Source organism: Mus caroli, unplaced genomic scaffold (assembly GCF_978045245.1).
Source record: "Mus caroli unplaced genomic scaffold, Mus_caroli_1 scaffold_11, whole genome shotgun sequence".
Taxonomy (NCBI): Eukaryota; Metazoa; Chordata; class Mammalia; order Rodentia; family Muridae; genus Mus; species Mus caroli.
In genome coordinates, this window is record NW_028227266.1 from 69,822,929 (window position 1) to 69,843,522 (window position 20,594).

Genomic DNA, 20,594 nt, shown 5'->3' on the forward strand with positions numbered 1-20,594 from the left:
AGACGTTCTATCTTTTTAAATTCACTAAAAAATGATAGTGATGGGGAATTGAGATATGAAAGGAGATTAATGGAAGGGAATGGATGGTCAGAGTTAGGACTGTAAGGAGCTTCTTCAAACACAAGGCAAAGTTCCCACAGCACACAAAGGGCCCACGGAGTGGGGCAGATGTGGGGCGAGGAAAGCTGTGGAGGCAGCCGGAAGACAGAATGGTCAGAGCAGACACTGCTGGAGCAGAAAACAAAGAAGCCTTTGTTTGTAAAAGCTGTAGAGGAGGCACCCACCGCTAGGCTACAAGGTTCAGTAGAGATCTCAAGAGCCAGAGAAAGGTATGTAGATTCCTGTCAACACTGTTGCTTTAAAAACCGTTACTTTTCAAAGTATTGGCAACTTTGAAACTTATGTGTGAAACAGCAAACGAGACACAATGTCTGAAACAGCAAACGAGACACAATGTCTATCTTTTTCCTTTCTCTTCTAATTTATTGGGGCTGTTTGTTTGTTTGTTTGTTTGTTGAGAAGGGTCTCCTGTAGCCCATGTGGGCTTCAAGCTAAGCCTGGCGCTCAGGATGACCTTGAATCCTGACCCTCCTTGACTCCGCCGCACCTCCCCCCCAAAAAAAACTAGAAGCACAGGTGTGTGCCACCACACCTGGCTGAATTTCTTAAATATGTTGATTAATGACCTTTAAAGAAGTCTCCCCTCTCTCTCCTTCCTCCAGTGTATATATACACTGAACAATCTTTAAGGACTGGATAACTCCCACCGTAGAGAAAGTATTCTTGGGCCTGTGAGATGATGACTCCCAAGGTGAAGGTGCTTGCTGCCACGTCTGACAACCTGAGTTCAACTCCCAGGACCCCCATGGTGGACGGCAAGAACTGGCAAAATATACTCTGACCTCCCCATGCACACATGACCACACATATACAAGATAAGGAAATAATTTTTTTTTTTTTAAATTAAGCATTTTCTAAAATAGGTAGGAGAGAAATAATTCCAACCCATTTCAGGGGCCCACTGCAACCTTAGCAATAAAACTAGACAATAAAACAAGGACAATATATAGAAAATACGATGTTGGGAATAGTGAGAAACTCTGGTTAGGAGCACTGGCTGCTCTTCCAGATGACCCAGGTTTGGTTCCCAGCAACCACATGGCAGCTCACAACCATCTGCAACTCCAGTTCCAGGGAATTCAATGCCCTCTTCTGGTTCCTGGAGACACCATGCATGCACATGGCACACACACACACACACACACACACACACACACACATATATCTGCAGGCAAAACATTTATATATATATTCTGAACTAAGTTATCAGTTGTATCTAGAATGATGTATAACTTTAACTCATATTTTCTCTTAAGGAACTTGATAAGATGAATCTGCAATTCATTTAGTGAAATAAAAAGCTGACAATAGCCGGGCGTGGTGGCACACACTTTTAATCCCAGCACTTGGAAGGCAGAGGCAGGCGGATTTCTGAGTTCAAGGCCAGCCTGGTCTACAAAGTGAGTTCCAGGACAGCCAGGGCTACACAGAGAAACCCTGTCTCAAAAAACCAAAAAAACAAAACAAAATAACAACAACAACAACAAAAGCTGACAATATTGACAAAGTGACAATTTTAAAAATTGTCTGTCTGGTCATTAGTCATATTGTTCAATCTGATTGGTCTAGACACAGAAATGAACTACACACATATGTAACCTGGGATATGACAAAGATGTCATCTAGATCCACGAAGAATGGGAAGTGTGCTCAGAGTGGGGCTGGGCCAGCTGGCTGTCTTTCCAGACAGGGATGACAGCCACCTATTCTACAATACACATCAAAATAAAGTCTACTGACTCGGGGCTCCAAATAATAATAATAATAATAATAATAATAATAATAATAATAATAAAGCAGTTGGCCTTGATAAACCACAGGATAGCTTTATTGTCTGGTTCTAAAATACCCACATCCTATAACTGTGAAGAACATGTTTGAAATCCCAAAGAGGACTGACTGGTCAGAAGACGAGAGCAGGGAGCACACATTGTCCTGAAATACACGTGTCTTCACAAGGAAAGAAAAACCTGATGGCTCAGAGAAGTGTGTGCAAAAATGATCATCACAGCAGGCTAGAGGGAAATTACTACTGAAATTCTCTGTCCTATCTTTCAAGAGAGTAAGGGGGGGGGGGGAAGTAGGGAAACAGGGCATTAACGCCCATACTTGAATATAAGGAAAGTGGAAAAGGGTCATAGGTTACAACTGGAAGCACAAAGATTTCACTTTGAAGAGAAATCTTAAAAACATACATCAAGCTGAAGCTTGCAAGCAGGTACAGGAGACCTGTACAAAGACGCCCACTACAGGACTGTGGCCTAGAGAGAGCAGCGGTTGATGAGGTCTTGACACACCCTTAAATTCCACTACATACATCCAAGAAGGCAGAAAGACTAGAAAGCCATATACAAAGCTGCCAATGCAGTAACATACAGCTGCACGAAGAAACGGCAGCCTGAATTCAAAAGCATCTCCAGGAATGCTCACTTCAGCAGAGTGGAGGGAAAGCAGAGATTGTATTCCCGGCTCTGCAGTTTACCTGCTTGGGCATGCCACTTAAGCCCGAACTTTTTAGTGTGTCTGGTTGTAAAAATTATGTTTAATGAGCGATGACCCATTCACTCCACACTTTCCTGCATTTATCCTACTTGGAGGAGGGAGGCCTGCTATCTTTTGCACCCAGAGCCCCTGTGAAACACCCAGGACTAGGGTAGGGGAGAGTTAGCTCTTCTACAGGATTGGAGTTTTCAAGCCTTAGGCTTTCTTAAAGATAGAGAACACCCAGGTACAGAAACACAAAGGACTACACACACTATACACAAATCACAAATAGATAATAAAAATGATGAGAGGTTTGGTGGAATTGACTTCGAGAGTTCCGATGCCCTGCTGTGTGGGAACCAAAACAGAGCAGAGTTCTGTAAGATTGTGAGTCTCTGGTCCATCATCTGAAAGACGGTGGCATCAGACTCCACATCAGACTGAAGCCCCCATGTGGAAGCCTAAGGACAGAAGATCCTGACAGCTCAGACAAACAAACCCTCCATGTCGCTTAGCTTCCTGTGGATCTAACAAAACAAGAAACAACATGCAAGAAGGCATGATTTGCCAGGCATGGTGACACATGCCTATAACCAACCCCAATGGCGAAAGCTGGAAAGCAGAAAGATCAGCTCAAGGCCAACTCACCTACACAGCAAGATTGAGGCCATCTTGGCCTACATGAATGAAACCTTGTCTCAAAAACAAAACAAGAAAGGGAGCAGAGGAAGAGGAAGAGAGGTTTGTTTTGTTGGTTCATAGCTTAAGGGGTTTAAATTGATGGTCTGGCTCCCTTGTCTTCAGGCTTTCGGTGAAGTGCATGGGGAGGAACACGGTGACGAAGCAAAATGAGAAAGGAAGGGACCAGAGTCCGCAGTGACCTAACTTCCTTCGTGGCACCTTTGCCTCTCCATAGCACCACAGGTTATGGACCAAAGATTTAACACATAGACTCTGGGCAGATTTAACAAGCTGTAGCAACTATCTTTGGCTTGAGTGAGCCAGGGCGCTGCTGAATGCAGACACTTCTGAGTCACTGCCCCACAGGCCTATTGGAAGCTCTAGCTTCCTGTAACCCTCAGCCTTCATCATTCAAGTGGGAGGTGGTTTTGCAAAACAATGAACTAGAAGAGTATTTGGAGAGGAAACAGAAAGGCCCTGACAAGCCAGGCGTGGTGGTGCACGCCTTTAATCCCAGCATTTGGGAAGCAGAAGCCGGTGAATTTCTGAGTTCAAGGCCAGCCTGGTCTACAGAGTGAGTTCCAGGACAGCCAGGGCTACACAGAGAAACCCTATCTCGAAAAACAAAAAAAAAGGAAGAGAGCGAAGAGTCCAATCTTTTGAGATCCAGTTCTCAGTAGGTCCTTTGTCTCGAGAAAAAAATCGAAGTCTCATGCTGAGAGTCGTGACCCACACTTTTTTTTAAATTTTTAATATTTTTTATTACATATTTTCCTCAATTACATTTCCAATGCTATCCCAAAAGTCCCCCATAGCGCCCCCCCACTTCCCTACCCACCCATTCCCATTCTTTTGGCCCTGGCATTCCCCTATATTGGGGCATATAAAGTTTGCAAGTCCAATGGGCCTCTCTTTCCAGTGATGGCCGACTAGGCCATCTTTCGATATAAATGCAGCTAGAGACAAGATCTCCGGGGTACTGGTTAGTTCATCATGTTGTTCCAACTATAGGGTTGCAGATCCCTTTAGCTCCTTGGGTACTTTCTCTAGCTTCTCCATTGGGAGCCCTGTGATACATCCAATAGCTGACTGTGAGCATCCACTCCTGTGTTTGCTAGGCCCCTGCATCGTCTCACAAGAGACAGCTATATTTGGTGACCCACACTTTTAATCTCAACTCTCAGGGGGCAAGGCAGGCAGATCTCTGTAAATTCAAGTGTAGTCTGGTCTGCATACCAAGTTCCAGGCCAGCTAAAACTACAAAGTGAGGCCCTGCCCTTAGTGTTGGGAGTAGAGGTCTCCAAGAGAATCCAGAAAACAGAAAAGCTAAAAGAAAGCTGTGAACTACACAGTCAGTGGGGCTTAAGAGTCATGATCGGATGGGCAGGTGGCGGAGCCACCTCAGGACCCAAGTGTTGCAAGAGCTTTAGAGTATGTTTGTAGGAAACAAAGACGTCCCCATACTGCTAGTAGGGCCTTCTAGCAAATGCCACAGCCACAATCATATCTGCTCTGAGTAGTGATCATGTGACATCTCTGGTGTCTAATAATGGTGGCTGCAGTCAGCGTATCAAGGCCAGCACAAGGGCTGGGGGATCCTGAATGAGAAAGTTCAGGGCGCTATTCCTGTTTCTTTATCTGGACAAACTGATCTGGTCAGTTTCCTTTCTCTGTCTTCCAGAAAAGGTAGAAACAAGGCAGAGTCCAGAAGAGAACGCTCTGTGCTCACAGGAGGAAAAAGGACAGAGGAAGCCCAGGAGCCTAAGGCTGCTGGCTCTAGGCGTCCAGAACCCAGAATTGCATCACCTGGGCCTCAGCTCCCCTTTCAACAGAAAGGAATCAATCAACCTGTGCCTATTCACCCTTAGCTTAGTACCCAGTGTTTCTGAGTCACCTAGTAGACCAGAATTACATTGGATTATGCCCTATGAAGTGGATATCTCCTTTAATCAGGAGGCTGAATTAAAAACTTGATGAATTCATTTGAAACACTGACCACATATTCTTTGAAAAATCTCCTGAGTAGGAAGTGCACTTGCTGTCTGGAACGCATGCACTTTATGGCAACAATTATTTCTCTGACTATGTCTGACCAAGAACCTACCCAGAACGGAACTTGAAACCTGCTGATGCTCCCAGAGAGGTGCCCAGTCATGGAGGAGAGCAACAAGGACCCCTGTACTCCGTGGGGTCTGTGATGTCCGACGTCCATGCTGCCCACGCCCCTACCCCTCTGTATTCTGTGTTCCAGGACAATTGCTTTTCATTTCCCTCCAGGGCACAGATCAAGGGCATTGTGTTTATTTAAAGCAGTTATGTTTTCTTTTCACTCTTGAGATGCCAAAAGATAGGTCTCCAACATGGGAGAATCTTTGGTGGTTAGGAACGAATTACCAGTCTTCCCCACTGACCATAGCTTCCACTTCAGAAAAAATGCCCTTCCCCTCAGCATCAAAGGTAAGAGGTGTTAGCATCCTAAGCTCCACAAGAGGAGCTTTGCATTGAAGAATCCAAGTATGGAAAGAGAGGTGAAAGAAGAGCACAAGGCAGCCATAGCCTCTAGGAAAAAGAGTGCAAAATAGCCACAGGTCCTGGGAAGTTCAGTGGAGGAAGAGACTTTCATTTTTTCATGTAGGTCCCATCTGCATTTGTTCAGAGCTCTGTGGAAGATGCAGAGGAAAGCCACTGGCAGATGCCCAGGAGGATGGGAGGTGGGGGATGGGGTGGGGTAGGGGAGCCCCAGGCAAGAAAGGGGGAAGAGGAGCCAGAATTCTAGCACCATTTCTGGCTCCAGGAACTTTATGAGTCCCCAGCATTCAGTTCTTACCTCTGTGTTAGCTGCTTTTGAGACTCAGGGGGGGCTAAACGCATTGTTTGAAACCAAAACACCCCTAAGAAGTACAGCCCTAAGCAGTGGGACATTGCTAGCTCCCCCAGGGAACCTTGGGGCTAATGCAACTTCTGCAGTTTGCTAGTCCCGTGCTGCAAACCCAGGCAAGCAATCCCTGCCTTTGGCTCCTTCCTGCCTGCCTTTCATTTGTGTCTTTTTGTTTGTTTGTTTTTTACACAGGAGAGGTGAAGACACTGGGTGACCCAGGTGCCATGCCTAGTGTCATCAGCCTGGCCAGCCATTTACCAATCAATTCTTATTCAGCGCATGACAGCTGAAGGCTTCTATCTATGGAAATGCTGAAGAAAGTGGGGGGCCGGTGGTGAGGTGAGAGTCGGGGTAGGGGTGTCTAATCTACCGTACAGTTGTCCCGGCCTTGGTTAAAACTTGAAATGCTAAGCTCTCCAATTGGAAAGAAATACGTTTTAATGCCTTTCAGGTGTGGGCATTTATCTCTTCGAGGCCTCACCCTCCCCTTTCCTCAGCAGTTTATGGAAGATAAAAAAAGAAACTGTTAGCTGCAACTTGTTATTACTGATAAAACTATGAACTCATGGCAACAGTGACTATGGCCACCTTGGTAATTAGCTGCCTCAGCAGCCTGATACACATTGGAAACTTGACAGGCGGCACCTGTCATCCAACTGTCAGGGGATTTGTCCTTTAAAAACTTACACTTCTTAGCCGGGCGTGGTGGCGTACACCTTTAATCCCAGCACTTGGGAGGCAGAGGCAGGCGGATTTCTGAGTTCGAGGCCAGCCTGGTCTACAAAGTGAGCGCCAGGACAGCCAGGGCTACACAGAGAAACCCTGTCTCGAAAAACCAAAACCTTACACTTCTTATCTGCACTTCTCTTTCAGGCTTACACAAAACAGAACACGACAACTAAAGTTCTATATTATACCAAGCTTTACTTTTAGCAAATAACTATACGATGTAAATTGGAATTCATCATTCATGACAGAATTGCCTTTGGCCAGAATAAAGTTCATTTTTCTACCATGCAGCGTTTAGCTATTCTGTGTCTAGCTTCTGCCCGGAATTGATGGTCTGTGTGGGTGAAACTGTTCTCATTCCATGGAAGTCAACACAGAACATAGTGACCACAAATCCATGGAGTTAACTCCCCATCAGTAATCAGACAGTCTAGTTTGCAGTTGACATCAATGATACTCAACAATGGCACAGTTTGAGTGGAGACTGCATTGGGATCTACTGGGCGAGCACTGAGGTCTCAGAGTGACCTTCCCCGACTGCAGATACCTTCTGTAAACTCCCGGTTGTTTGAACTGTACTCCTGACTGATCTATTGTGACTTGAAATTCCTACAACTCTCTCCTTGGGCTTCCATTGGTCAACTTGTGCATTTCACAGAACTCAAGGCAACCCTGAGTTCACAGGTTTATTCTAAAGGATTCCGTGAGGCGAACAAAGGAAGAGAAGATTGAGGAATGAGAGGAGAAATGCAGGTTCTACATACACCCTCTAGGACCCTCTGCCTGTTTGGTTGTCTTTTCAACTTTATATGGAGACTTTTTACTACATAGACAAGGCTGAAGCATGAAGGTCAGGTGAAGGTCAGAACATCGTTCAAGGCCATATAACTAGGGTAGGGCTAGAGGGCATAGCTCAGAGGGAAAGTGTCTAAATACCATGTACACAAGGCCTAGGGCTTGGTTCCAAGCACCGAAAAACAAGTTAATAAAACTCACTGAGTGGGAAGTCAGCAATCTTGTCTTTCCAGATTCTTCTCTGTCCCTCTCGGCAATGACATTCCTCCTTCCAGGCTAAGAGGATGGGTCTTTCTGAGATGAGGGTCTTATGATCTATTATCTCACGGGCTAGTTCCAGGAAATTGTTTTACAGCAAGCTTGAAAAGGGCAGGGGAGGGTGGAGATTGAGGATTTCTAGCCTCGGAAAAGGCAACCTCAAGTCTCTGGAGCCAGCCTTAGGGAAGGAAGCAGAATGATGGTAGCAAGAGGGAGCTGGCTCAGGACTTCATGATCTCAAGGGTGAATGGCTAGAAGCAGTTTTCATCGTCTTAATGTGTGATGGGATTATGAAACTGACTCTTAAGAAAGAGGGAAGGGCTTTGAAACTTTTTTGGTTGTAGAAAAGGAAGTTGAGCAGCCTTCCTCTTTGTTTTCTGCACTGAGAGGTGATAACAGGCTCTGCTTCCATTCTCTGCTAAAAGTCATTTCAGGCTCAAGTCAGACTGTGCTGGCAACTCCTTCTATAAGGTCAGATTTTCAAACATCGTGACCCAGGGTGGGTATGGAGATGCACACTTTTAATCCTAGCATCCTGGAAGCGTAAGCATGTGGATCTCTTTGAGTTTGAAGCCAGCCTGGTCTGTAAAGTGAATTCTAGGCCAACTGGAGCTAGGTAATGAGACCCTAATTTAACAACAACAACAACAACAATGAGAACACTCCCAAGCATCTCCATAACTGACTAGGGGCAATCTTCCAGGAAGCTCTGACTGGAAAGATAACTTGGGGGCTCCCCCCCACTTTTCCTTCTAACCACCCAGACCTAAGCCCTGACCATGGTGAGAAAAATAAGGAGCTTCCGGACAGCGAAAAGAAAGAAGGAAGAGAGCCCTTCCAGTCCTGACTCAGCCGACACATCCTGCCCCGCTCCTTCTCAACGATCCAAAGCCAAGAATAACATGCACACTTAAGGACAGTCCTCTAGAGCCGGGCGTGGTGGCGCACGCCTTTAATCCCAGCACTTGGGAGGCAGAGGCAGGTGGATTTCTGAGTTCGAGGCCAGCCTGGTCTACAGAGTGAGTTCCAGGACAGCCAGGACTACACAGAGAAACCCTGTCTCGCTGTCTCGAAAAACCAAAAAAAAAAAAAAAGGACAGTCCTCTAGAATCTTGAGAAGTTGGGCTGGAGAGATGGCTCAGCGGTTAAGAACACTGACTGCTCTGCTAGAGGTCCTGAGTTCAATTCCCAGTAACCACATGGTAGCTCACAACCATCTGTAATGGGATCAAGGCACTCTTCTGGTGTGTGTCTGAAGACAGCTACAGTGTACTCAAATAAATAAAATAGATAAATCTTTGAGAGCGAGAAGCTGAAATTATACCTGAAGTAAGAGTCTCTCTCTCTGGCAGGTGTGCTTTCTAAAAAATTAAATTGAAATAAGTAGCTGTCCCATAAAAAAAAAGCCTGAGGCCAAGGCTCACACCACTTCAGTAACTAGCATTAGTTTCTGTTCTCTGTTTTGTTTGTTTTCATAGCTGAGCCAATCTCTTTTCCAGATTTTTAGGCCTGTCCATGTTTATCTCTATGAAGTTCAATTTAAAGATCTTGAGAGATTTGTTCAAGTCAAGTTCAATCAAAAGGGAGAAATTATATGAAACCAACACAGGGCTACACACACACACACACACACACACACACACCATACCAACCCCAAGTTCTGATTTACTAAGTAGGTCCAGTGAGATGACTCACGAGATAAAAGTCCCTGTTGCCAGGTCTGATGGCCCGAGCTCCATCCCTAGAGTCCACATGGTGGAAGGAGAGCTGACTCCAGCAGGCCATTTTCAGATGCACTTGTGTGCATACATGCACACACACACACACACACACACACAAACAAACAAACAAACAAATAAATAAAACTGCCAGGCACCTCTCTTGGCAGCCTGCTCCACGCTATCCGTATCTATTGACCATTAATGTTTGTTTCAGGTGACTCAGTCACCAAATGGGAAGCAATGTCTAACAACTCTTTCATCATAAAAGCCACTTTGAGACACTTTAAAATGAAGAAGTACTCCCCTCCCCCCTTCTCCACTCCTATCAACTGTCTTGGCTACACATTAAGAGCGAACGAAGTTCTTAATGGTCGCCAAATAGACAAGCAACCTAGAAAGTAAATTGCTGCCTCCTAGAAGGGACTGGAACTGATAATCAGGGAAAACAAAAAAACAAACGCCCAGCTCCAGACGCTTGGCAGCCAGGAAGGCGGGGTTAGGTCTGAACTGGGAAAATGGAAATCGAGCAATACTCACAATCATTATAAAGGTGCCCAGGAACTCAGAGAGTGTCTCCTTAGCCAGACGGCTCTTCAGGGCCAGCCTCTGCACGAGGTTCTTCTTGGCTCGGTCCTTCTCAGAAGGCATCTTGGGGTTTCTGCCAGAGGTACACTTTCCACCAAGGTCTGCTCGCTCCGTTTCCTGCCTTCACTACCACATGAAAACCAAACCAAACAAAAAAGAATTTAAAAAAAACCAAACTCACTTAGCTCTGCACGGATCTCTGGAGGCGACTAAAGAGATACCTGACTGTGTCAGAGAGCCTGTCCTAATTAGGAGCTGTGACTTAATCCTTGTCTGCCTCTGCTGTCAGCCCCTCCCTCCCTCCCAGCTCACTGCTATTTGTTTGCATTAATGAGTTATAATTCCAAATCCTCAAAATGATTCTTTTTGTACCTGACAGATTAATCATTACCTTTATTCTCTGTTCTCTGGCTACTTTTTCTCTGTTGGCTTTCTTTTTTTTTTTTCCAGGAGATGAGAAAAGAGATGCTACCTTGGTTGGGTTGCCAAACCAGAGATGGGCCTTGGTCCAGAAGAGATTTATCTGTTACACAACTTCAGCCTTCTGATGATTTGTTTTCTCCTATTCGGAAGTGGGCAGTTTGGGTGTAATTTAGAATAGTTCAATCAGGTATAGACACCTTCACTGTGAACATTCTCTACTGAAGGTTTTCTTCCAAACTGGAGAGTGTAAGGGCAAGAGACTAGTCTGGCTCTAGTAGTGCCTCAGGGAGTTCATGGGACTGCTGGAGAGCCGAAGGGCTCTAGAAATAACTAAATTAACTTATGGAAGGGCAGTTTAAAGGCTCCGAAATGTAAGTTTATGGGGCATCGGGTTAGTGCTGCCTTTAATCCCAGCGCTGGGGGTGGGGTGGGGTGGGGTGGGGTGGGGGTGGGGTGTGTGTGTGTGCAGAGACAGGTTGATCTCTGTGAGTTCAAGGCCCCAGCCTGGTCTACATGAGTTCCAGGACAGTTGGGGCTACATAGAGAAACCCTGTCTTGAGAGGAAAAAAAAGAGAGAAAGAAAGAAAGAGAGAGAGAGAGAGAGAGAAAGAAAGAAAGAAAGAAAGAAAGAAAGAAAGAAAGAAAGAAAGAAAGAAAGAAAGAAAGAAAGAAAGAAAGAAAGAGAGGGCCGGGTGGTGGTGGCGGCGCACGCCTTTAATTCCAGCACTTGGGAGGCAGAGGCAGGCAGATTTCTGAGTTCAAGGCCAGCCTGGTCTACAAAGTGAGTTCTAGGACAGCCAGGGCTATACAGAGAAACCCTGTCTGGAAAAACCAAAAAAAAAAAAAAAAAAGAAAGAAAGAAAAAGAGGGAGGGGAGGGGAGGGGAGGGGAGGGGAGGGGAGGGGAGGGGAGGGGAGGGGAGGGGAGAGGAGGGTGTTAAGGTGTTTATGGGACAAGATGGGAACTCCCTCTTGTTCACTGAAGTGGTCTCCCTATCTGGTAAACAGAGCTTAGGATTCAAGAATCAGAAGGACAGAGAAAGCAGAGGGCTGGAATTCTAGCCCCCTGACCAGTTAATCCCATCCCAGTTAAAGAAGAGAGGAGTAACTATGCCCCACTTAGGTGTCTAGTTTAAATCTGATGAATTAACATCCTCACAGGCAACAGACTACATCTAATAGCTTTTTGTCCTGATCAATAAGCAAGCCCTGATTTCCAAAGCTGGTTTGTCTGAAAAGATAGAATTGGAGGCAGTAGTCTCTAAACACCCCCAGGCAGTCCACTGACTTGAACCCATGCTATGCTCCCTCCCTCCCTCCCTCCCTTCCTCCCTCCTTTCCTCCCTCAGAGCAGCCTGCCCAGTTCCCAGTCTTCTTTGGGGCCCTCCTCTACCTTTGCAGGAGGCCCTCAATCATTTCCAGCTGAGGAGGCAGGCTGGAAGGGGTGAGGGGAGGCTGTGAGCAGAGCAGCTGGGAAGAGCCCAGAGGCAGGATCAAACACCTAAACTGCAGGTAAAGTTTACAGTTCAGACCGAAGAGGTCAATGCTATATATTCAAAAATAAATAAATAAATAAATAAATAAATAAATAAATAAAAACAACCTAGCATTTCAGCTTTAATTCCTGATTAAATGGTCATGATGAGGATGTAGATGAAACACCCAGAGGTTTGCTTTAACTCCTGGCTAGGTGATCATGGATAGCTTTGTCTTGGAGAGTTTCCTATGACCACATTATGCCCAAGTCCTGGTGGCTAGACCAGAGGAACAGGACTTTATTGCTCTGACTTCAGCTAATAAGACACAAAGCGTGTTCTTCAGAGTCCACGCTCACTCACCTGACAAATATTTATGGCATACTTGCTGTGTGCCAAGCACTGCCTGTAGCAAAAGCACAGGGCAGTCTTGCTTGTCACAGGGCTGGCTATGACGGAGACCAACATAAGACACAATCACACAGGGACACGAACAGACAACTCCAGCCGAGGACACATGCTCTGCCGGCGGCGGGGGGGGGGGGGGGGGTGTTGTATTTCCATGTGCAAATATGGCAAGCGGAGTCCACCTTGTTGGAGAGATCTCTGCAGTGTCTCCTGGGAAGTTATGTCTAAACTGAGATCAGGAGGCACAGGGGCTATTCACATGAAATGGGGAAGGAAGTGGGTGTGAAAGGCTTTGAGGGATGGGGGAGCACCATGACAACTATAAAAGAACCAAAGAAACACCCACTGTGGTTAGCCTCCAGGGTGAAGGAAGGAACAGTGTGAAGAATGAGCTGGGGTGGGAGAAACAAGACTATACTGAGCCTTGTAAATTGTGTATCAGGTTAAAAGTGTCATAAATCATTGGAGTAGATTAGACAGGTCGATGAGGTCGTCAGGTCTTTGGGTTTTTAAAAAGATCATCCTCCCTTAGCTGTCCCTGACAACTTAGCTACAGATGGATTTAGTTGTGCAACAAATGGTTGCCCACCAGGCTCTAAGGCACAGCTCTAAACTCATGGCCACACAGACAGTCCTGGTTAAAATCAATGGGTCACAAGCCAAGTTGGGCTGGCTCATACCTTTGATCCCAGCACTCAGGAGGCAGAGGCAGGCAGATCTATGAATTCAAGGCCAGCCCTAGCTACAAGAGCAAGTTCCAGGACAGTGAGGGCACAGAGGAAACCCTGTCCTGAAACAAAACAACAACAGATAACAGATCACAGACAAGACAAAGACAGAGTGCTATGGGGAAGACAAGGTGCTATGGGGAGGAAGAAGAATGACAGGGACAGGAGTGACAGTAAGCAGAGTGCCCTAAGTACATACATTAAACTACCAATGAGCAAATTTAATCAGTTAAGAAAGGTAATTCAAGCTGTGAGTTGGAGAGGGGATTAAATAGCCACATATAGATTCATGTAGAGGTGTTACATGACTCTAAAACTGAGTGGCAGTTTTCATAGTGGAAGAAGTAGAAGCTGTTTAAATGTCCTGAAACGGAAAGGGCTGGTAGGTTAGACATAGAAAAGAAAAGAAACCGTCAAAGTGCTTTGCTGGGTCTTTAGCTGGCTGGGGCAGGTGGCACAAAGCGATAGGAGAGGAGCCCTGGAGAAGCCCAGGACTGCAGTGGAGATTATGAATTCCACTTGTGTGATGTGGAACCACACATGCATGGGAGAGATATGAAGCAGGAAGCAGTGTGGGCCCACATGCAAAGGGTGCCTGGGTTCAGAGAGATGACCAATGGAGCCATTAGGACTGACCGGGAGAGAGAGTGAAGAGCCTAGAAATAGAGATTTCATGCTTAGGTGAAGGAGGTTAGCATCTATTATTCACTATCACCATAGCTCATCGTCAACCATTAACTCCTCACAGCCACCAAGCAAAACCTCCCAAGTACCCTAAGAGGGGTAAGCAGTGTACATCTGTCTCTCTGCCCTTCCTCCATCTTGGGAGGGATCTTTATGGAAACACTCTCCCCTTTAATGTTCTAAATGGATGCATGGGGCTACTGGTAATTTCCATCCATGCAACCATTAGTCAATCCATCCCATCCCAACTGTGTCAATCCATCTGTCCTGGTAATTTCCATCCATGCAGCCATTAGTCAATCCATCCCATCCCATCCCATCCCATCCCATCTGTCTGTCAATCCATCTGTCCATCCATCCATGACATCTATCCATCAGCCAATCTATACCATCCCAGCCATCCTTTTACATCATGCCCCCATCATCCATCCATTTTCCATCCTCTTCATCCCTCTCTCCATCCTTTCATGCTTCCGTCTATCTATCCAACCCTCTCAGCCATCCAGGAAAACATTTTACTAACTACTGGCCAGGCATCAGACACAGCATTAGGCACTGGGGATTAAAAAACAAACAAACAAACAAACAAACAAAAAAACCCAGATCTCTTTTGCTCAGGAATAATAGTCTAAGTGAAAAGGTCCTGCAAAGGATTGCCCCACCCAATAAAATAGAGGTACACTGAGTTAAAACCCCACAGACAGACACCTGGAAGGCTGTTCTACACTTGTCACCTTGACCCATTCTGCTGTAGACAGTCCTAACTCAGTGCCATATGAAATGCCCAGGCCTCGCATCTGAATGTGACCCTCCCTGGCTCCAACATTCTCTTCTGCATGCCTAATTTTGCCCACTCATGAGATCGTCAGTTGTCCACAAATCGGACCCTGCCCCCATACCCTGATGTCACTTTTTTTTTTTTTTTTTTTTGACTTCACCTACATTGTTCAGTTTTAGCTCTACTCTAGCTCTGCCCGTTCACTCTTGGAAATGATGTCACATGCCAGGACGGTTCCTCTTGTACAATCTTTTAACACTGCAATTCATCTCACTGATTGAAAGGGCCATTCCTCTTTTCTTTTTTTAAACCATACTCTTTCTGAAATCTGCCTAGCACCATTCTTGCAAAGCCAGCCTCCCTCCCCACCTACTTTTTAGTGAGTGAGCCTGGCTCCATGACACAGGTACACTTACCTGCATCTTGAGATCCACTGACCTGCTGGCTATGGTCTACCCCTCAAGCCCAACTCTGGGTATGCTTGGCCATGGATTTTTCTCAAGTCTTCTCTCCTCAGGCAGCTGGATGATACTAGGAAAACTCATATAATAGTATTGATTTTTCCCTGTGGTGGGTAATTAGGATACACTGTTAGTACTGCTGCTGTGTCTCCAGTTAACCTTTGATGCTGATGACTCCAGATTTTTACCAGGAGTTATAATCGACTGTCCCTGTGGGGCTGGACCCCAAGGGAGCCCTGAGTACACTTGACTATCCAGATCCCACTCTGCTTCCTTCTCCACAGCAGGCACGTGCCTCCCCAAGGCCCCTTCAGTTCCCATTACTTGTTCTCCCAGCACGGCTGATCTCTGTCCCTGGGATCCCACAGAAAAAGAAATAGGGTTCATTGGCTATAATTCTTTTCATGTTCCTCCTCAAAAATGTGCCCCAGTTTTGTTTCTGTCTTCTCCTTTGTCTTCTTGCAGTGAGCCCTCATTCTGGCACACTAATCCTGGCTCTGTGGGACTCCAGCCAGTTAACATTCAACTGGCCCCCTTTCTTTCTTAAACTGGCTTCTATCCCAGGGACCAAAACAAGCACAAGTTTCTCTTATGCTGAAAACATTTTTTCATGGCTGTTTTTTTTTTTTTTTTCTTTTCTTTTTTTACTTCAAATTACCGTTTCATCACTTTCTCCTTCATTTGGGGGTTGTGAGGGGTAACTTTTTTTTCCTGAATATAAAATCATATTAATTCAAAAAAGTCGTAAACATTTAAGTGAAATGTCCAAATCTCCTAACTCCTGGCCTCAGAGATAACTAGAGTTGGAACACACTCCTATAGGATTCTCATTAGTAGACGTGTATGGTTTTCCTCCTAAAAGTGAGATGTTTACTAGGTCGAACTGGTTTTGCTCTCCTGTTCCTTTCTATGCCAGTGTACAATTCATTTTTCTAATGACTGTGCAATATTCCCTTGTACAAATGTGCCATAATTTAAGCAAGCTCCTTTTAGCAACAGTTGGTTATTTCCTAGTTCTCCCATTAAAACGGAGCCTCGGACCTCCCAGAACCATTTGGGACATCACGGTGAAATGTCAATAGCAGGCCCTTACCAGGCAACTGTGGGGACTTCCTAAAAGCCCACAGCGCTCTGTACTAGGAAGAACAGGAGGCTGTTAACAGTTACTACCTGACGTCACACACAACCCCCTCCCCCATGCTGACTGCGGAGCTCGCAAATCTGCCAGGATGGGAAGGGCATGATTCCAGCCATCCTCCTTGTGTCCCAAGGAAGACGAACTTGGGTGCAGGCGCTCTGCACACAGCAGCAGGTCCGTCCTCTCTACAATAAGATAATACCAACTCATCTGACCTACAACACTGAAGCCCTCAGCAGCTCGCTCCCTGAAGGGAGCCTTGTGCGGGCTTGGCGCCAAATTAATCTCTTCTGACCTGTGAATTATAGACAACCCTGCTCCAGCTGCAGAGCTGTGCGGGTACCGCATGTGGCTGTGGGAGTTGGGCAGATGTGGGAAGCTGCGCGCTGAAGGAAGTCACCTGTCACTCTGCCATCCTGTGGGAGAGGTTCTGCTTGCTGGATTCATCACTCATGGAACTCCGTTGTCCTTTTAACTTTGTGAGGAGAAACGTCACAACAATAACACCCAATCCCCAGATATCGCTGCCTTGATCAGGGCACCAGACATGCAATGGTGTTGATCCTGGCAGCCTCCCCCTTTTCCCCATCCTACCTCAGTGACCTTTCTGGAAGTGGGCTCTACTTGAGAAGCCATAGTTTGCCCGCTTTTTTGCGATGCTTCTGTCTACTTCTTCCCTCTCGTGAGAGCCAAATTCTTTCCTTCAGGGTTGGGACTCAGTGCTCAAGATCTGTAATTGAAGACCCCAGCACTCAGGTTCACTTTAATTTCTTATTCTTTTTAAAGAGTGAAGATGTGCAGGGCAGTGGTGGCGCATGCCTTTAATCCCAGCACCGGAGAGGCAGAGGCAGGAGGATTTCTGAGTTCGAGGACAACCTGATCTATAGAGTGAGTTCCAGGACAGCCAGGGTTATAAGGAGAAAACCTGTCTCAAAAAACAACAACAATAACAAAGAGCAAAGGTGCTATGGGGATGCACATACATATTACCTGGCCTCTATGTGTCCCTCATACAAAATAAACCTTGGGCTGGTTTTACCACTGTCCTGCCTTCCTTATTCCTTCACATCAGATCTTCGGCACCAGTTTATATAAGTTGGTTTTTGGGTTTTTATTGGTTGGCTGAATGGTTGGTTGGTTTAATTTTTCTTATAGCACAACGGTGTCCACCGTTTTTATAACTTTCTTAAATACCTTAAATACCTTTCTGGAGCAAAGGAGTGATGTATAGAAACGTTTGTTGGTGTATGGGTATAAATGGGTATAATTTTTAGTCTGTGATAGTGTGTCACTCCACCCCCAATATTCTGCACTCCTGATCCTTTTACCTCCCCAAGTTGCCTGATGTTCTCTCTCTCTCCCTCCCTCCCTTCCTCTGTCCATTCTTTTCTCCTTTCCTGTCCATCTCCCCCTCTTCTCTTTCCTTCCATCTCTTCCTCAAAGAAAAATCAGTGAACAATTTCTTTCACTACTCTTACATTGTATTAATGTGTGTGTTTTTAAATAAACTGCCATACTTACTTAGGGCTATGTGATGGTTTGTATATGCATATCTTAGGGAATGGCACTATTAGGAGGTGTAGCCTTTTTGGAAGAATTGTGTCACTGTGGCATAGGCTTTAAGACCTTCTTCCTAGTTGCCTGGAAGTCAGTCTTCCACTCGGAGCCTTCAGATGAAGATGTAGAACTCTCAGCTCCTCCTGTACCATGCCTGCTTGGATGCTGCCATGTTCCCACCTTGATGACACTGGAACATGATCTACCTTTTTACCTTACCAGCTTTCTGTCTTCCAAATCCCTCACTGCCTAAGCTTGACTGTCCTGAAACTTGCTTTGTAGATTGACCTTGAATTCAGAGACATGTCTATCTCTTGGGATTAAAGGTTTGTACTACCATGCCTGGATTTAAGCTTTTTTTCCACTAGAACTTGCTCTGTCTCAGGCTGGCCTTGAACTCAGATCTACTTGGGTTTATCTCCTGGGATTAAAGGTGTGTACCACCTGCCTGAATCTAAGTTTAGCTGAGTAAGATCTTGCCCCAAGGTCCCCACACCCTAAATTCAATTAAATATCCTAGAACACAGGATTCAGCTCTATTTCACTTCCTGGTGACCCTTTAATACTCCTGGTGACCCTTTAATACTTCCTGGTGGCCCTTTAATACTTCCTGGTGGCCCTTTAATACCATATATTTTATATTTTTCCTTTTAGGCTTGCTATGCTTGTTCAAAACATTCTTCATGAAACTTAACCAGAGAACAAAGTTTCTGCTGGGCTTCTTTGTACATGCTCGGCTCAGGGAGGGGCAACCTTGGCTCTAGGTACTAATGTGTATTTAAAAAACAAATTTAACTACATTAACATATTTGTCAATCTAACAAAATCAAAGTACCAAAGTTTAAAGCAGCATTTAATCTCTGAAATTGTTCTACAAACAAGGCACATAACAAGTTGAGAAATCAGGTATAGAACAAAAGACATTTACATTTTAGGAACCTAATTATGTTGTTATTCTTCCAGAATGAATTCTTAACCTACAAGCCATGGCTCCAGCCCCCATATGATGTAATTTTAAAATGTAGATGTTAGATGTTGAATGTTTCACTATTAAGTAGCTTTGCATACCATACCTGTAAATGGATAAGACCAAATGGCTGTCCATAATGTAATTTCTTGAACATTAATTCTAAAAATTTTAGTTTTATTTATGAATATTTAGGGAATGTGCTGTCTAAGATTTCAGCTTTTTGAAATATCTTTCAAAAGTCATTGGGGGTTAATATAGGATCAAAGCTTTTAATGTTCTGGAAACTTCCCAAGTCTTATTTTTGCATTGCACCAAGTGATATATTTATATAGTCAAGGTTAATGGTTATCTATATTTGTGCCACTTTATTACAATCAGCATGGTAGTTTCTTTGTAGGGTAACAAAATTATCTGTAATCAAATATTATCTCAAGGTTAATTCCGACCTATACTAAGGTATTATGGCACAAATTCAAGGTGCCAGTAATCCAGCCTGGTGTAGCATCAGGAGCTAAAATCAAGGTGTTGGCCAGCTCTGTCTTTATCTGAAGGCTTAAACAGAGAAGGACAGTGTGAGGGCACCCTCAGGGTGTTGTCAGACTTTCTTTCCTTGTTGTTGAAAGACGAAGGTTTTCATTGTGAGGCCAGCAATTTATTGTGGGTTGCTAGCAGCTGTCTTTTGACTCTTAAAATGTGACCCCGCAACAGGTCTTTTCAGACCATGGTTACTTGCTTTCAGGAGATGTCAGTCCCCTGTAAGGGTTCACCTAATTAGCTAGATCCATTGGGAATAATTATCAACTCACAGTCAACAGATTTGAGAACCTTGCATCTGGATTGCCCCTGTGCTTTTTTTCCTATAACTTAATCACAGGCCAGCTCTCATTCTAATCATAAGTCAGGCTCGTGTCCAGTTGGACTATAGTGTGTACATACACTAGGTTGGGAAACTAAGGGCCACCCTTGAATTTCGCTTGACCCTCTTTACCTGTCCGATTCTGGGGAAAGAATGCTTAAAGCTTACAAGATGGTGGCTGTGCTTCTGGCTTCAGTGCAAACTTTTTCTGTCTATGTCAGTGCTGTGTTGCCTGTGACTCTGGTAAGCCAAGTGTATTTCCCCAATTCTCCCTCTCCATATCTCTTGTTAGGGTAGGTACCAAGAGAAATGCTTGCAATAGCTCCTGAGGACAGGCCTGAAGCACCACCTGTTTGTAGTTCATGTGTTGTCACTCATCTGATAGCTCACCTTACTGGTATTAGGTCACATCCACACCTGCAGCCTCTCCACCTTACCTGGATCTTCCTTCAGCTTTCTCAACTCCCACATGAGGTGTGAAGATATGGAACTCGACAATGAAGCCGCCTTCTACCTTCTGTAGGCCATCCATGTCATCAAGATCAGAAGCAATTGGGACTCATGAGTTTCAGTAGGTATCAGTCTGTTCTCATAAACCCCAGGTGACAATGGCAGGTCCCAGAGTGCGTTCGATGTGTCCCACCTCCCATGCATCTCCTCTTCCCTGATCTTTCTATGAACTTCAAGTTTCGGGTATGAAGCAATATATCTGTCAGAGACAGCATAACTAGCTGCTAAAACGGTGTAAGACTAATTCCTGAAACGTATTCCTTCATATACAAGTATAGATATGCTAACACATATGTCCATGTGTGTAAATATATACACACCAATATACCTATATATCTGCATCTATAGCTGTATAC

At 45.1% G+C, this 20,594-nt stretch overlaps 1 protein-coding gene and 1 long non-coding RNA gene across 2 annotated transcripts in view; both read right to left on the reverse strand.

Annotated features, from left to right (window-relative positions):
* Aqp9 (aquaporin 9) overlaps window positions 1-10,557 on the reverse strand; it is a 45,176-nt gene extending 34,619 nt beyond the window's left edge. Inside the window, exon 1 of the mRNA XM_021172079.3 lies at window positions 10,204-10,557. Coding sequence (XP_021027738.1) covers window positions 10,204-10,314 — 111 coding nt within the window. The 5' untranslated portion in view covers window positions 10,315-10,557. The remainder of the gene's footprint in view (window positions 1-10,203) is intronic.
* A 91-nt stretch (window positions 10,558-10,648) lies between these two features.
* Window positions 10,649-16,347, reverse strand: LOC110302483 (uncharacterized). The gene is made up of 4 exons (XR_002378803.1): window positions 16,301-16,347; window positions 15,163-15,311; window positions 12,067-12,179; window positions 10,649-10,813 (listed from the first exon to the last, which is right to left on the reverse strand). It is a non-coding gene; the product is annotated as an uncharacterized LOC110302483 (long non-coding RNA).
* Between the last annotated feature and the right edge of the window lie 4,247 nt (window positions 16,348-20,594).